The sequence below is a fragment of the Triticum dicoccoides genome, chromosome 5B (genome assembly GCF_002162155.2).
Source record: "Triticum dicoccoides isolate Atlit2015 ecotype Zavitan chromosome 5B, WEW_v2.0, whole genome shotgun sequence".
In the NCBI taxonomy this organism is placed as follows: domain Eukaryota; kingdom Viridiplantae; phylum Streptophyta; class Magnoliopsida; order Poales; family Poaceae; genus Triticum; species Triticum dicoccoides.
The window spans coordinates 566,186,411-566,199,576 of NC_041389.1; the positions used below are offsets into that span (position 1 = coordinate 566,186,411).

Here is a 13,166-nt window from a genome sequence, read left to right on the forward strand (position 1 = left end):
AGTGTTGGTCCAACCTGTCAGCCGCCGATGGCCACCAGGGGCAACTCTGGTCTGGCCTACCGAAAGTTTGGACAATCCGGTGTGCCCTGAGAACGAGATATGTGCAGCTCCTATCGGGATTTGTCGCCACATCCGGGCGGCTTTGCTAGTCTTGTTTTACCATTGTTGAAATGTCTTGTAACCGAGATTTCGAGTCTGATCGGGTCTTCCTGGGAGAAGGAATATCCTTTGTGACCGTGAGAGCTTGTGATGGGCTAAGTTGGGACACCCCTGCAGGGTTTAAACTCTCGAAAGCCATGCCCGCGGTTATGCGGCAGATGGGAATTTGTTAACGTCCGGTTGTATATAAGTTGACACCAGATTTGAATTAAAATGCATCAACCGCGTGTGTAGCCGTGATGGTCTCTTTTTGGCGGAGTCCAGGAAGTGAACACGGTTTTGGGTTATGTTTGACGTAAGTAGGAGTTCAGGATCACTTCTTAATCATTGCTAGCTTCACGACCGTTCCGTTTGCTTCTCTTCTCGCTCTTTTTTGCGTATGTTAGCCACCATATCATGCTTAGTCGCTGCTGCAACCTCACCACTTTACCCCTTCCTTTCCCATTAAGCTTTGCTAGTCTTGATACCCATGGTAATGGGATTGCTGAGTCCTCATGGCTCACATATTACTACAACAACAGTTGCAGGTACGGGTTATGCGATGATCATGACGCAAGAGCGATGTTTACTTGTTTTGGAGTTCTTCTTCTGCTTCTTCTTCGATCAGGGGATAGGTTCCAGGTCGGCAGCCTGGGCTAGCAGGGTGGATGTTGTTTGAGTTTCCGTTTGTTTTCATCCATAGTCAGATGTTGCTCTTATGTATTGAGATGTTGTATTCATGTGGCATTGTTTGCCTCTTGTATGTATCCCCAACTATTATGTAATGTTGATGTAATGATATCCACCTTGCAAAAGCGTCTCCAATATGCGCTTCTATCCTTGGTGGGACCTTCGAGTTCCTTTAGGATAGGGTCGCATATTGGGCGTGACATGTTTTGAGGCCATGTATGTACATGCTAGGCTCGTCAAGTCAACCTAAGTGTTTTGCGTGTGTAAATCTGGCTTACACCCGTTGTATGCGAACGTTAGAATCTATCACACCCGATCATCACATGGTCCTTCGAAACAACGAACCTTCGCAATGATGCACAGTTAGGGGGAACACTTTCTTGAAATTTTAGTGAGGGATCATCTTATTTATGCTAACGTCGTTCTAAGAAAATAAGATGTAAACATGACAAACATCACATGCAAATCATAAAGTGACATGATATGACCAATATCATCTTGCGCCTTTGATCTCCATCTTCAAGGCGTGACATGATCACCTTTTTCACCGGCATGACACCATGATCTCCATCATCGTGTCTTCATGAAGTTGTCTCGCCAACTATTACTTCTACTACTATGGCTAACAGTTAGCAATAAAGTAAAGTAATCACATAACGTTTTCATTGACACCAGGTCATACAATAAATTAAGACAACTCCTATGGCTCCTGCTGGTTGTCATCCTCATCGACATGCAAGTCGTGATTCCTATTACAAGAACATGATCAATCTCATACATCACATATATCATTCATCACATCCTTTTGGCCATATCACATCACATAGCATACCCTGCAAAAACAAGTTAGACGTCCTCTAATTATTGTTGCATGTTTTACGTGGCTGCTATGGGTTTCTAGCAAGAACATTTCTTGCCTACGAAAAACCACAAGGTGATATGCCAATTGCTATTTACCCTTCATAAGGACCCTTTTCATCGAATCCGATCTGACTAAAGTGGGAGAGACAGACACCCGCTAGCCACCTTATGCATCAAGTGCATGTCAGTCAGTGGAACCTGTCTCACGTAAGCGTACGTGTAAGGTCGGTCCGGGCCGCTTCATCCTACAATGCCGCCGAATCAAGATAATACTAGTAACGGTAAGCAAATTGAACAAATCATCGCCCACAACTACTTTGTGTTCTACTCGTGCATAGAATCTACGCATAGACCTAGCTCATGATGCCACTGTTGGGGAACGTAGTAATAATTCAAAATTTTCCTACATGTCACCAAGATCAATCTAGGAGATGATAGCAATGAGAGAGAGAGGGAGTGCATCTTCATACCCTTGAAGATCGCTAAGCGGAAGCGTTACAAGAACGCGGTTGGTGGAGTCGTACTCGCGATGATTCAAATCGCGGAAGATCCGATCTAGCACCGAACGGACGGCGCCTCCGCGTTCAACACACGTACAACCCGGGGGCGTCTCCTCCTTCTTGATCCAGCAAGGGGAGAGGAGAAGTTGAGGGAGAGCTCCGACAGCACGACGGCATGGTGGTGGAGCTTGTGGTTCTCCTGCAGGGCTTCGCCAAGCACTACGGAGGAGGAGGAGGTGTTGGGGGAGGGAGGGGCTGCGTCGAGGGAAGGGGTTGCAGCTGCCCTCTCTCTTCCTCACTATATATAGGGGGAACGGGAAAGGAGGAGGCGCCCTAGGGTTTCCCTAGGGGAGGGGCGGCGGCCACAGGGTAAACCCTAGATGGGTTTGGGCGCCCCCACCCCTAGGAGACTTGCCCCCCAAGCTGGTAGGGGCGGCTGCCCTAGGGGAGGCACCCCCACCTCTCCAGGTTACGTGAGATGGGGTGGGAGGGGCGCACATCCCCTTAGTGGGCTGGTGTGCCCCTCCCCTTGGCCCATAAGGCCCCCAACACTTGCCGGGGCCTCCGAAACTCCTTTCGGACACACTGGTCATCACCTGGTACCCCCGGAACAATTCCGAACTCCAATACCCTTCGTCCAATATATCGATCTTCACCTCCGGACCATTTCGGAGTTCCTTGTCATGTCCGGGATCTCATCCGGGACTCCGAAAAACCTTCGACAACCACATACAATTTCCCATAACAACTCTAGCATCACCGAACCTTAAGTGTGTAGACCCTACGGGTTCGGGAACCATGCAGACATGACCGAGACATCTCTCTGGCCAATAACCAACATCGGGATCTGGATACCCATGTTGGCTCCCACATGTTCCACGATGATCTCATCGGATGAACCACGATGTCGGGGATTCAATCAATCCCATATACAATCCCCTTTGTCCATCGGTATGTTACTTGCCCGAGATTCGATCGTCGGTATCCCTATACCTTGTTCAATCTCGTTACCGGCAAGTCTCTTTACTCGTTCTGTAATGCATGATCCCGTGGCTAACTCATTAGTCACATTGAGCTCATTATGATGATGCATTACCGAGTGGGCCCAAAGATACCTCTCCGTCATATAGAGTGACAAATCCCAGTCTCGATTCGTGCCAACCCAACAGACACTTTTGGAGATACCTGTAGTGCACCTTTATAGCCACCCAGTTACATTGTGACGTTTGGTACACCCAAAGCATTCCTATGGTATCCGGGAGTTGCACAATCTCATGGTCTAAGGAAATGATACTTGACATTAGAAAAGCTCTTAGCAAACGAACTACATGATCTTGTGCTATGTTTAGAATTGGGTCTTGTCCATCACATCATTCTCCTAATGATTTGATCCCGTTATCAATGACATCCAATGTCCATGGTCAGGAAACCACAACCATCTATTGATCAACGAGCTAGTCAACTAGAGGCTTACTAGGGACGTGTTGTGGTCTATGTATTCACACATGTATTACGGTTTCCGGTTAATATAATTATAGCATGAACAATAGACAATTAGCATGAACAAGGAAATATAATAATAATCATTTTATTATTGCCTCTAGGGCATATTTCCAAGAGTCGCGCCATTTTCCTAAAGCAATATGAGCAAAGATAAACGATCCACTTCACAGGAAAGGAAAACAATAACATAAAGTTCTCAATGCATCGATCTTAATCAAAAAACAAAATATTCAGGCTTAGTAACTAAAATTAACATATAAGATGATATGAGGTTAGCAACACACATTACATATAACAAGAACTGCCATATAACAAAAACAGTGGTACACCAACTTCAATATAGCATTAAAAAACAACTATTGTGAGGAACACAAAAACCCTAGAGACTATCCTATATCAAAGTGTTATATATGACCAGAGGCTTATATCAACTAAAAACTATCAACTATGTCTAAATTGTTACTAAGCAATTAATCATATCAACTAAAAACTATCAACTATCATATCTCTCTCTGTCTCTCTCTCTCTAAATGTTGCCTATCAACTAGCCTACTAAATCAACTAAATCAAAATGTTAGAAATCAACTAGCCTACTAAATCAACTAAATCATATCAACTAAATCAAAATGTTGCATATGAACTAGCCTACTAAATAAACTAAATAAAAATGTTCTAAATCAACTAAATCAACTAGCCTACTAAATCAACTAAATCATATCAACTAAATCAAAATGTTGCATATGAACTAGCCTACTAAACCAACTAAATCAACTAAATCAACTAGCCTACAAAATCAACTAAATCATATCAACTAAATCAAAATGTTGCATATGAACTAGCCTACTAAATCAAAATGTAGCAGGGAGGAGGGGTTGTGGATGGAGGAGGGAGGAGGGAGAAAGAGGGGCGACTGGAGGAGGAAGGAGGAAGGCAGAGCGAGGAGGGGCTGGCCGGCGGCGAACGGAGGAGTGGAGGGAGGACGAAGGAGGAGGGCGACCGGCGAATGATTACACATCCAGGGAGAAGGAGGAGGTGACGGCGGCGCAGAGGGAGGAGGGGTAGGCGACGGCGGCCGGCGGGGGCGAGGGCGAGCGCGGGGCATTGAGGGGGAGAGATCGAGTGAGAGTGTGAGTGTGAGTAGACATAGGAGAGGAAGGGGTGGATAGAATGGCTTAGCAGTAGCGCGCTACAGATAAATGCGCTACTGCTAAGTGACCTAGCAGTAGCGCCTTTCACAAGAAAATCGCTACTGCTATGTGTAAACATGTAAAAATATACAACAAAAATACATTGATCATCAATGGTCTTTTTGTGTATAATCTGAATTGTCAATATGAGTCCTCACCGGTTTAGAAACCGAAGAAGACTCATATTGCGACCACAAATTCTACACATAGAGTTCAATGAAGACCAAGTGCTTGTGATAGTTTGAGAAGAAACATATTTAAGGTGGTAAAAACTTGTTCGCGGAGCGAGGTGAGACTAAACTTTTGTAGTAAGCTTAGCAATAGCGGACATTGTGAGAAAGCGCTACTGTTATGGTCTTTAACAACAGCGCTCTTTGTATTAACGCGCTGTTGCTATAACTAGCGTGGCGGCGGGGTCATGGCAATTGTAGCAGTAGCACTGCTTTTAGTGGACGCGGTACTGCTACAATTATATCAGCAGCGCGCCTTGACGACACGCGCTATTGCTAAGTAGCAGCAACGCCTGTTTTTAGGGCGCGCTGCTGGTAAGATTCTGTGTATAGGCTTTTTCCTAGTAGTGGATGACAATCCGATTGTTACCTCCCTAAGTCAAAGCACCACAAACGTCGCGGCTACGACATGCGTGGTCGAGGCCCCAGAAGTATTGAAGGGCCACAACGAGCTCCACATGTAGCCCAAGGAAGCCGCAACTCAGCAGGCATTTATCTCCGGAATGGGGTATGTTCAAAGCATGACAAAGCCCTAAGCTCGGGTGCGCGGAAGGTGCGCCAAAGCCTAGGCACGAATTACCCCTAGACATGTATGTGATCCCCCATGTGCGCCCTAGATGGAGCTGTGAAGCCGGAGGCGATCGCCTTGCCACATTAATCCACCAGCGATCTGGATCTACTTGAGGTATCGGGTGTTGCAATCGCTACACTGGATACCATGATGATCGCCGCACTGGAGAACACTCGGTAAGAACAGACCTCTACAACCGGCAACTGACATCGCCCACTAACTTGAAAGGGAGCTCCTCATCCGCTTGACATGCCCCTTCAGAAGGGGCACAACTTGCACATCCGCGCTCGCCATCGCCTTGAACTCCCTTAATAGAAGATCATCCATGCTTTGGAGAACCTCGAGATCCCGCGCCCTGAATCTTTATCATTAGGACCTTGACCTAGTCTTAGCGCAAGTTGGGGGTGCACCATGTACAACTGTACTAAAGGGAGACGAGTAGTCAAGGCCAAGCTCTACAAGACCCCCCCCACTCGGTTCGGCCAACCAAGCGAGGGCTCGAGGGATACTCCCATGGAGATGGGAAAGGAGTTAGGCACAACAAAGAGGGCAGACGCAAAAACTAAGCCTTTTAGCTCCCAAGCGCAGACAATAATAGGTTCTGACATCTGAATCTAAGCTGCTTGGGCACACCCGAGCAAGGGTGATCATTGTACCCCTTGCGAGGTCAAGAGTTGAACCCCTAACGATAGAGGCCTTAGGCACAATGACTCGTGATGAGATGTGAGGGTGTTCCTAAGGGACACTACGTGAAGCCGACTTAGTCGGCTTGACATACACCACTCAGGACTCCGAAGAAATCCATGGTATGCCCCACACCGGGCCGCTAGCTAGATCCCCGCGCAGGGAACAATTAGATATCATCGAATCTTTATACAACCAGTAGGTCCTATGCCACGATGACTCTAGCCGACAGGGTGGGCGTCTCTAGGCTCCCCCTTTGTATTTCTTTGTTTCGCTGATACACAGTTTACATCACTATTTTTACTATAAATCATATGTCAATATCCATGTTTTGCACATTATGACACCAAACTTACATCCTTTCCTTTTATTTAGCAAGTTGCGACCAAGAAGTCAAAAGTGTCAAAAAATTATCAGAGAGCATAAAAAAGAAGGCACATGAAAAAAACAATTTTGCATAGCCAGCACACACACACCGACGTAAGGTCTTGTTGGGTTAATCCCCTCCCCGCGGTATTGGAGGGGATTTGGAGGGATTTTAGCTTGTAGAGAATTTAATCCCCCTCAATCCCCTTCAAATTCACCTCAACCGAACAAGCCTTAAGTATTCTATTAACAATGCAAGTATTCAGTTAGGTTTTTCTTTGACAGGCTATACGTATTTTCTAATTTCATGGTTATTTTTGTTTTTCCATAAATCACCACCGCGTGGACCCTGGGATCTGTTCAGGCCCCTTCGAGCCCAAGTAATGCTCGTCTTTTACAGCAACGGCACATTTCTTCTTCTTCCCGAGGTCGCGGCCGGCGCCCCCAAAACCCTCGAGATCTCGCTAGTCTGCATCCCCCACCCAAATAACCCCAACCTCCAGCTCTCGATCCCAGCCCGGCGGAGCCACCAGCACCGGAGGCGCGCCCGAGATGCGCCCCAACATCATCACGGAGGTGCGGGTTCCTGTCCCCAGTTCCGATTTCCGGGTGAATTTCCGCGGGGCGCCTTCGGATCTGATAGAAACTAGCCCCAAATCGCTGCCGAGTTCCTCTCGCCACGAGCTAAATCCTAGGGGTTCCGCGGAGAAGCGCTCCGAAGGTTTCGTGGGAAGCCATAGCTCCAATCGATAGGAATCGAGCCGCGTTGGTGCGGGGGTTTTCCCCCCGGGGGGCACCGGTTGCTTGAGTTAAGCTAGAAAGAGGGGCTTACAAGTTTCGAACCAGATTATGAATGGGTTTTATTTTTGGGCAGTGGGTTTGGTTCCCCTGGTTTGATGAGCCTGCTGCTTCGCTGTTAGGTTTGTATGGGATTGCTGTAAGAGCTCTTAGAGCAGCGTTTATGCAGTGCGTTTACTGGAACGGAGGACACCACAGCAGGAAATGTGGCGAAGTTTTGGCGTTTCATTCTTCTTAATTACATGTCTATGTTTCCGTGGATGCAGGCTGGCGTTTCAACTAGGCTGAACCAGTGGTGGAGCAGCACCCCGTTCATTACTTCTGGCGTTACCATAATATGTGCGGCGATATATCTGGTATGCTTGTTGGTTGGATATGACTCCTATGCCGAGATATGCTTCTTGCCTTCTGCAGTGGTCTCACATTTTCAAGGTCTGTTTAATTCACCTTCCTTTTCACGGAGCATAAATACGAGTTCCTCTGACAATGCTGAAACATGATTCTTTCTGGAAACAGTGAATGTATCATTTATGCCGATCATATAGATTCTGTTAAAGGTCACCTGGATTAAACCTTTCATTCACAATAATTGTTTTAATGGTGCACATTCAAGTTCCATTCATGCATATAACACGAGAAGTACTATTTACACATGCCAATATGCCGTCAATTCACGAAACACCTGTTCAATTCTTCAGAGGTTAATACTACCTGCTGAAATGTTCATAATCATTGAAATAAACGACAAAAGACTCATGCTAGTTGGGGATATCCAACCTTCTACAGATCCAAATGCTGAGCAAGCTCAAGGCTACTTGTAAAATTTATGTTACTTCTCATTTTCTTTTGGTACGTCTACCCTGACGTGGTGCTTATTTTCTTTCAGTGTATAGGTTCTACACATCTGTTCTGTTTCACGGCTCTTTGCTTCATGTGCTATTCAACATGCTGACCTTTGTACCCTTGGGGACCGAGTTGGAGAGAATTATGGGATCAGTCCGTCTCTTGTTCCTGATGTTCCTTCTTGCAACGACTAATGCAATTTTCCATCTCATCGTTGCCTTCTTGGTGGCTTATAATCCTTTATACCATGTCTCATATCTTGTGGATGAATGTTCGATTGGTTTTTCTGGAGTTATATTCTCAATGATAGTCATTGAGACAAGCCTGAGTGGAGTGCAATATCGAAGGTGCATTGCTTCTCTGGTTGTTAATGCTACACCCACTTTTATGATTTGCATGAGGGTTCAGTTTATTGGATGGATTGATTATATGTCTAATGTTAAAAATGTTTGCTTACTCAAACTGTCTCTTGAGGTCGTACCCTTTTTTGGCATGCTGAATATAAGATTGTAAACTGTTGTCAAAATCTTGAAACATGATATCATGCTATGTGATAAGTTTGTAATGCTTTCGGACTAGTATAGATATGGTCAATTGACGGCCATAATTGAAAAGTGTTAATTATTTTCATTTATTACGTCCAATTAATAAATGAGGAAAACTCACTCTGCTATATAGAGTTATATCTAGTGCAAAATCATATTTAAACCCAATTAGGCATGCTAGACATAGACTTCTGTATGAAGGATAGATGGCTCAAATGTGTGGCTAAAGAACATTCCTGCATATGAGGGGCTATTGAGAAAACATTTATTAAGTTCTGTAAATATAGAAGGTTCTCCACTAACCCAGGGGTCAACGATCAAAGGTTGCACAAATGCAAGCAAATATATATTTTCAGTTTTCACTAGATATCTTGACGGACTATAATTTTCTACATATCATTATTTTTTTTGGTTGTTGCCTTTATATTTCCTTGATATGGCAAGAGCATCATCACTCATTAGCCAAGCATCTAGAGAAGTTAAATTGAAACTTTCTCCATTTTCTGAAAGAAAATACCCCTTCTTGAAAGTCCACAGATACCCAAATTTTAAATGAAGCCATTACTTTATTTTATTTTATGACATTTAATGCATGTGAAGTAACATCCTCTCTCATTTGCCAGTGTCTTCGGTCTCTTCAATGTCCCTGCAAAATGGTATTCAATCTATGCACCTGTTGAATTTCTTCCATCCAGTTTACTATGTTTAATTATACAACAATATTTATATGTTTGCATTGTCAGGTATGCATGGATTTTGCTGATACTGTTTCAGTTTCTCGCTAGTAATGTTTCATTACTGGGGCACCTCTCTGGCATCTTGTCTGGATTTGCATGTTTGTCCCTTGTACCCATTTGACCTTCTCCTTTTTTGAGTATTTATGAGCTAGATTAGTTATTTTTATCACCCTTATTGAGCTTTTCTTTACTTCCCTCAGACACTTATGGGCTGTTCAACTACTTGCTGCCTGGACCTTCATTTTACTCTTCTATTGAAGGCTTGTCCATGCTAGTAAGTTTTCTTTTCCAAATGAATCAACTTGTCCTTATCATGGTTCCATTCTCCTCCGGGAGAAATTTCTTTCTGTTGATATGTTTTGCCTGAGATGTTGGATATCAGTCTGTTTGTGTTAGGCGTCCTGGCTTTATTCTCTGTACTGGAGGAACAACATACGGCCAGCTTCCTACACATTCTAACATGTCCACTCCACCCAGGTATTGTTTCCATATTTATTTTTATTGTTTTGCTGTCCAGGAAAGTAATGAATCAAGTTCTTGAATTTACAGCGCTCTGATAAATGCAAATTTCTTGAGAAATATTTCGTCATGGATGCCAAGTAGGCGGACATCCACTGTTCAGACGTCTACTGGTCAGGTATGAAAAGTAAGAACACAGTTTACTACTCATGTCTGCTGTTGATCTCATGGCCTACTATTGTAGTAATGTATGGTGCTGACACTATATGGCTTCGCCAATCTGACCGGGTTTTCACCCATCAAGAAGAGATAATCTGAACATTGTTGTAGACTGGAAGTTTCTAGAGCTGCACTTGGTTTATGTTATTGTTCTGGATCTACTGGAAAAATAACCATGTGATATGGAGGCAGGGCTATTGATTCATGGAGCTTTTCCTGGAAGCTTTCTTGCGAAGCTTCTATGAGCTCTAAAAGACTTTATTGAGATTGAATCATTTCACAGATAGAGTATATGACTAGTAATAGTTAGTTTTGCTGTTAATATTTTGTAACTTGGCTGTTTGAGTGTGAATAAACTTATTCCAAGCAATTGTGTAGATAGTGGATAGAACGAAAAGCTACAGTTGCTAGTGCAATATATGCATTCATAGAAGATCGTGTATACGAAATTTATATACAGAACTGTAAACTTTGTTTTTGCGAACTATAAACTAATACGTAGATTGTATTGTACATTGGACCGTTCCTCGTTGAAACCGGTCCTGCTTGACTCAGTCAGTTGAAAATGTGTTAGCTCATATGTCCTATCAATTTTACGGTAGCTCAGTTCAAGTATATAAATAGCACTTATTTTTGGCAGCCATCAAGATGATGCTGTCCTAAGCTTACAAGGTTCTTTGTCTTCATGTAATCCATACACTAGAAAGATATGTAGTCTCTCTGAAATATGGGTTATCCCTGTAATGCATAGCTGAAAGACTTTGCCAAATATTCTCTTGTAGGAACAAGAAGACCCGAGATTTCCAGGGAGAGGGCGGACGCTTGCTTCTACAGGAACTGAACCAACTACAAGGGAGGCCAATGCAAATTTGCATGCTAGGTTGTTGGATAACTCAACCCCAAGCGACCTTCTAACAAATTCACAGTAATGCATTTTCTACTCGATACTTCGTCAATGTATTACACATTTACGTTGTCGTCACTTGTATATTGAAATCAGAAAAGCAGCAGTGTTTAGAAGGATATATATAATCACAAGCATAATTTTTTAATAAAAAACTTTAAGCATATAATGATGGGGGTCGTCATTTAAAGGATGATCTTGTTTTGATAAAAAAAATTAACACTTAATTAGGTACATTGTCGTATTGAAAGAAAATGCCATAGTTACTACTTCAGAAGTGTGTTATGTAATAGCAAGGAGAAATGGTTTTGCTTAATGTCTCTCCAGGAAATGGCATAAGCTTGCATAAGCTTTCATAAGCTTATTTAGTTTGTAATTTTGGACCTTCGTTGTAACAGGCATACAGCAGCAAACGCTGTCAGAGCTGATGCAACAGTAACAGCTGACGAGGTATTGTGTTATGTACCCTTTGATTTCCTGTCGGCTGTTGCTATTGGTTCAGTAATGATTAGTGGACAACTTATCCTCTGCAGACTGATACATTTGATGAAGAGCTTAAGAAGCTGGTTGCGATGGGCTTTGAAAGGGTATTTGCTCACAGCCTTTCTGCAGTTTGTACTATGGTCCCACTTGCCATGCTAGTGCACGTTGGTGTGCAAGAGACCCATACTAGTTTGAAGTAAAAAATGGGTAAAACTAACCGGATTACCTAGATGATTTAAGCAAATATATTGACGGCCATGCTTGATGTTACTATAGTAAGCATCACAGGACAAACCAACTCAATCTAAAGCCATATTTATGTTAGAGGCCAGATCTGTTTTATGTAGAGGGGGTCGCAAGTATCTCACGGATGGATTGGTTTCCTTGCTGCAGACTCAGGCTGAAGTTGCTCTTGCCGCTGCCGACGGAGATCCAAATGTTGCCATTGAGATTCTCATGAGCCAGCAGGTTTGTACTGATATTGTCTTCAAATTAATCGTTCAGTGTTCTGTGACTCCTTCTGACATTACTTTCTTTTGCCGTTATTGTGGAAACATTCCAGGATTAGGGATTAGCCACACAATTCTATATCAGAGCGAGTGCAGTTATCGAGCAGCATATCTCTTGCTTATCTGGAGGTTAGGCTCAGGCTGTGGATGGATAGTGGACTTTGTAGAGGAGATCTTGGTGACAGAGTGGTTTTCGGAAAATGTGCCATTGATTATGCAGTTTGTATAGGTGCAGAAGCTACTGCGTAGTGCCTGCTTGCATTTGTCCAAGCTTATGTAGTGCTAGTACTGAACATGGAAGTGTCAAGGGCTCCAGTTCCAGGCATCAGCTGACTGATTTCATCACCCCGCGCGCGTATACACCTTAGACTTGAAAGTTTTATCCAAAACGATGACGCTGATTATCCAGTTTGTTGTATAGGCGCAGAAGCTACTGCCTAGTGCCTGCCTACTTGCATTTCTCGAATCTTATCTACTGAAACATGGAACTGTCAAGGGCTCCAGTACCAGGCATAGGCGAACTGTTATCATCACCGGCGTTTACACCTCAAAAGAACTTGATCAGCCCAGCAACCTGTTTTTCCTCTTGAGAAAAACGCAAAATTTCTGTGTCTTATGCATTGGTAAAATGAAAGTTTATCTACAAACCGTGATAGGCCTGCTTCTGCCTATGAACCGATGAGGTCAGGTTGTGCATTGTCAAAGATAACTGCATTTTTTTTAGAAACATAGGCATTTATTATAATTAAGTAAAGAAATTACATAGTCCCCGGGATACACTCCGGAGCAGAAAGAAAAACGTACTAGAGTTCAAACAAGACCAGCACATGAGCAGAAACATTAAGATGCCGACGAACGTGCTTGAAGATCACAGAGTCAGTCGAATGCCACATGTTTGGTGTCCGCCACCACTGCACCAACAAATGAACGATCTTGAAT

The 13,166-nt window shown here is 43.7% G+C and overlaps 1 protein-coding gene across 3 annotated transcripts; it reads left to right on the forward strand.

The window, feature by feature from the left end:
* The first annotated feature begins 7,097 nt into the window (after window positions 1–7,097).
* LOC119311657 (rhomboid-like protein 15) lies at window positions 7,098–12,710 on the forward strand. Of its 3 annotated transcripts, none has more exons than XM_037587322.1 (13): window positions 7,098–7,306; window positions 7,795–7,960; window positions 8,415–8,718; window positions 9,540–9,572; window positions 9,660–9,751; window positions 9,854–9,927; window positions 10,036–10,130; window positions 10,203–10,290; window positions 11,114–11,211; window positions 11,634–11,685; window positions 11,769–11,822; window positions 12,112–12,186; window positions 12,281–12,710. In XM_037587322.1, exons 1-13 carry the CDS (start codon window positions 7,283–7,285, stop codon window positions 12,284–12,286), a joined length of 1,161 nt encoding a protein of 386 aa, XP_037443219.1. In that variant the 5' UTR covers window positions 7,098–7,282; the 3' UTR covers window positions 12,287–12,710. The 3 variants fall into 3 exon arrangements, with proteins under 3 accessions (XP_037443219.1, XP_037443217.1, XP_037443220.1); XM_037587320.1 differs by having other exon boundaries at window positions 7,100–7,306; window positions 11,114–11,256; XM_037587323.1 differs by having other exon boundaries at window positions 7,100–7,306; window positions 7,795–7,884; window positions 11,114–11,256.
* The last annotated feature ends 456 nt before the right edge of the window (window positions 12,711–13,166 follow it).

Coding starts and splice junctions, on each gene's coding strand:
- LOC119311657 (XM_037587320.1), top strand. CDS start 7,283: ATGCGCCCCAACATCATCACGGAG. Junction 7,961..8,414: donor AGTGGTCTCACATTTTCAAG/GTCTGTTTAATT, acceptor ATTTTCTTTCAG/TGTATAGGTTCTACACATCT. Junction 10,131..10,202: donor AACATGTCCACTCCACCCAG/GTATTGTTTCCA, acceptor TTGAATTTACAG/CGCTCTGATAAATGCAAATT.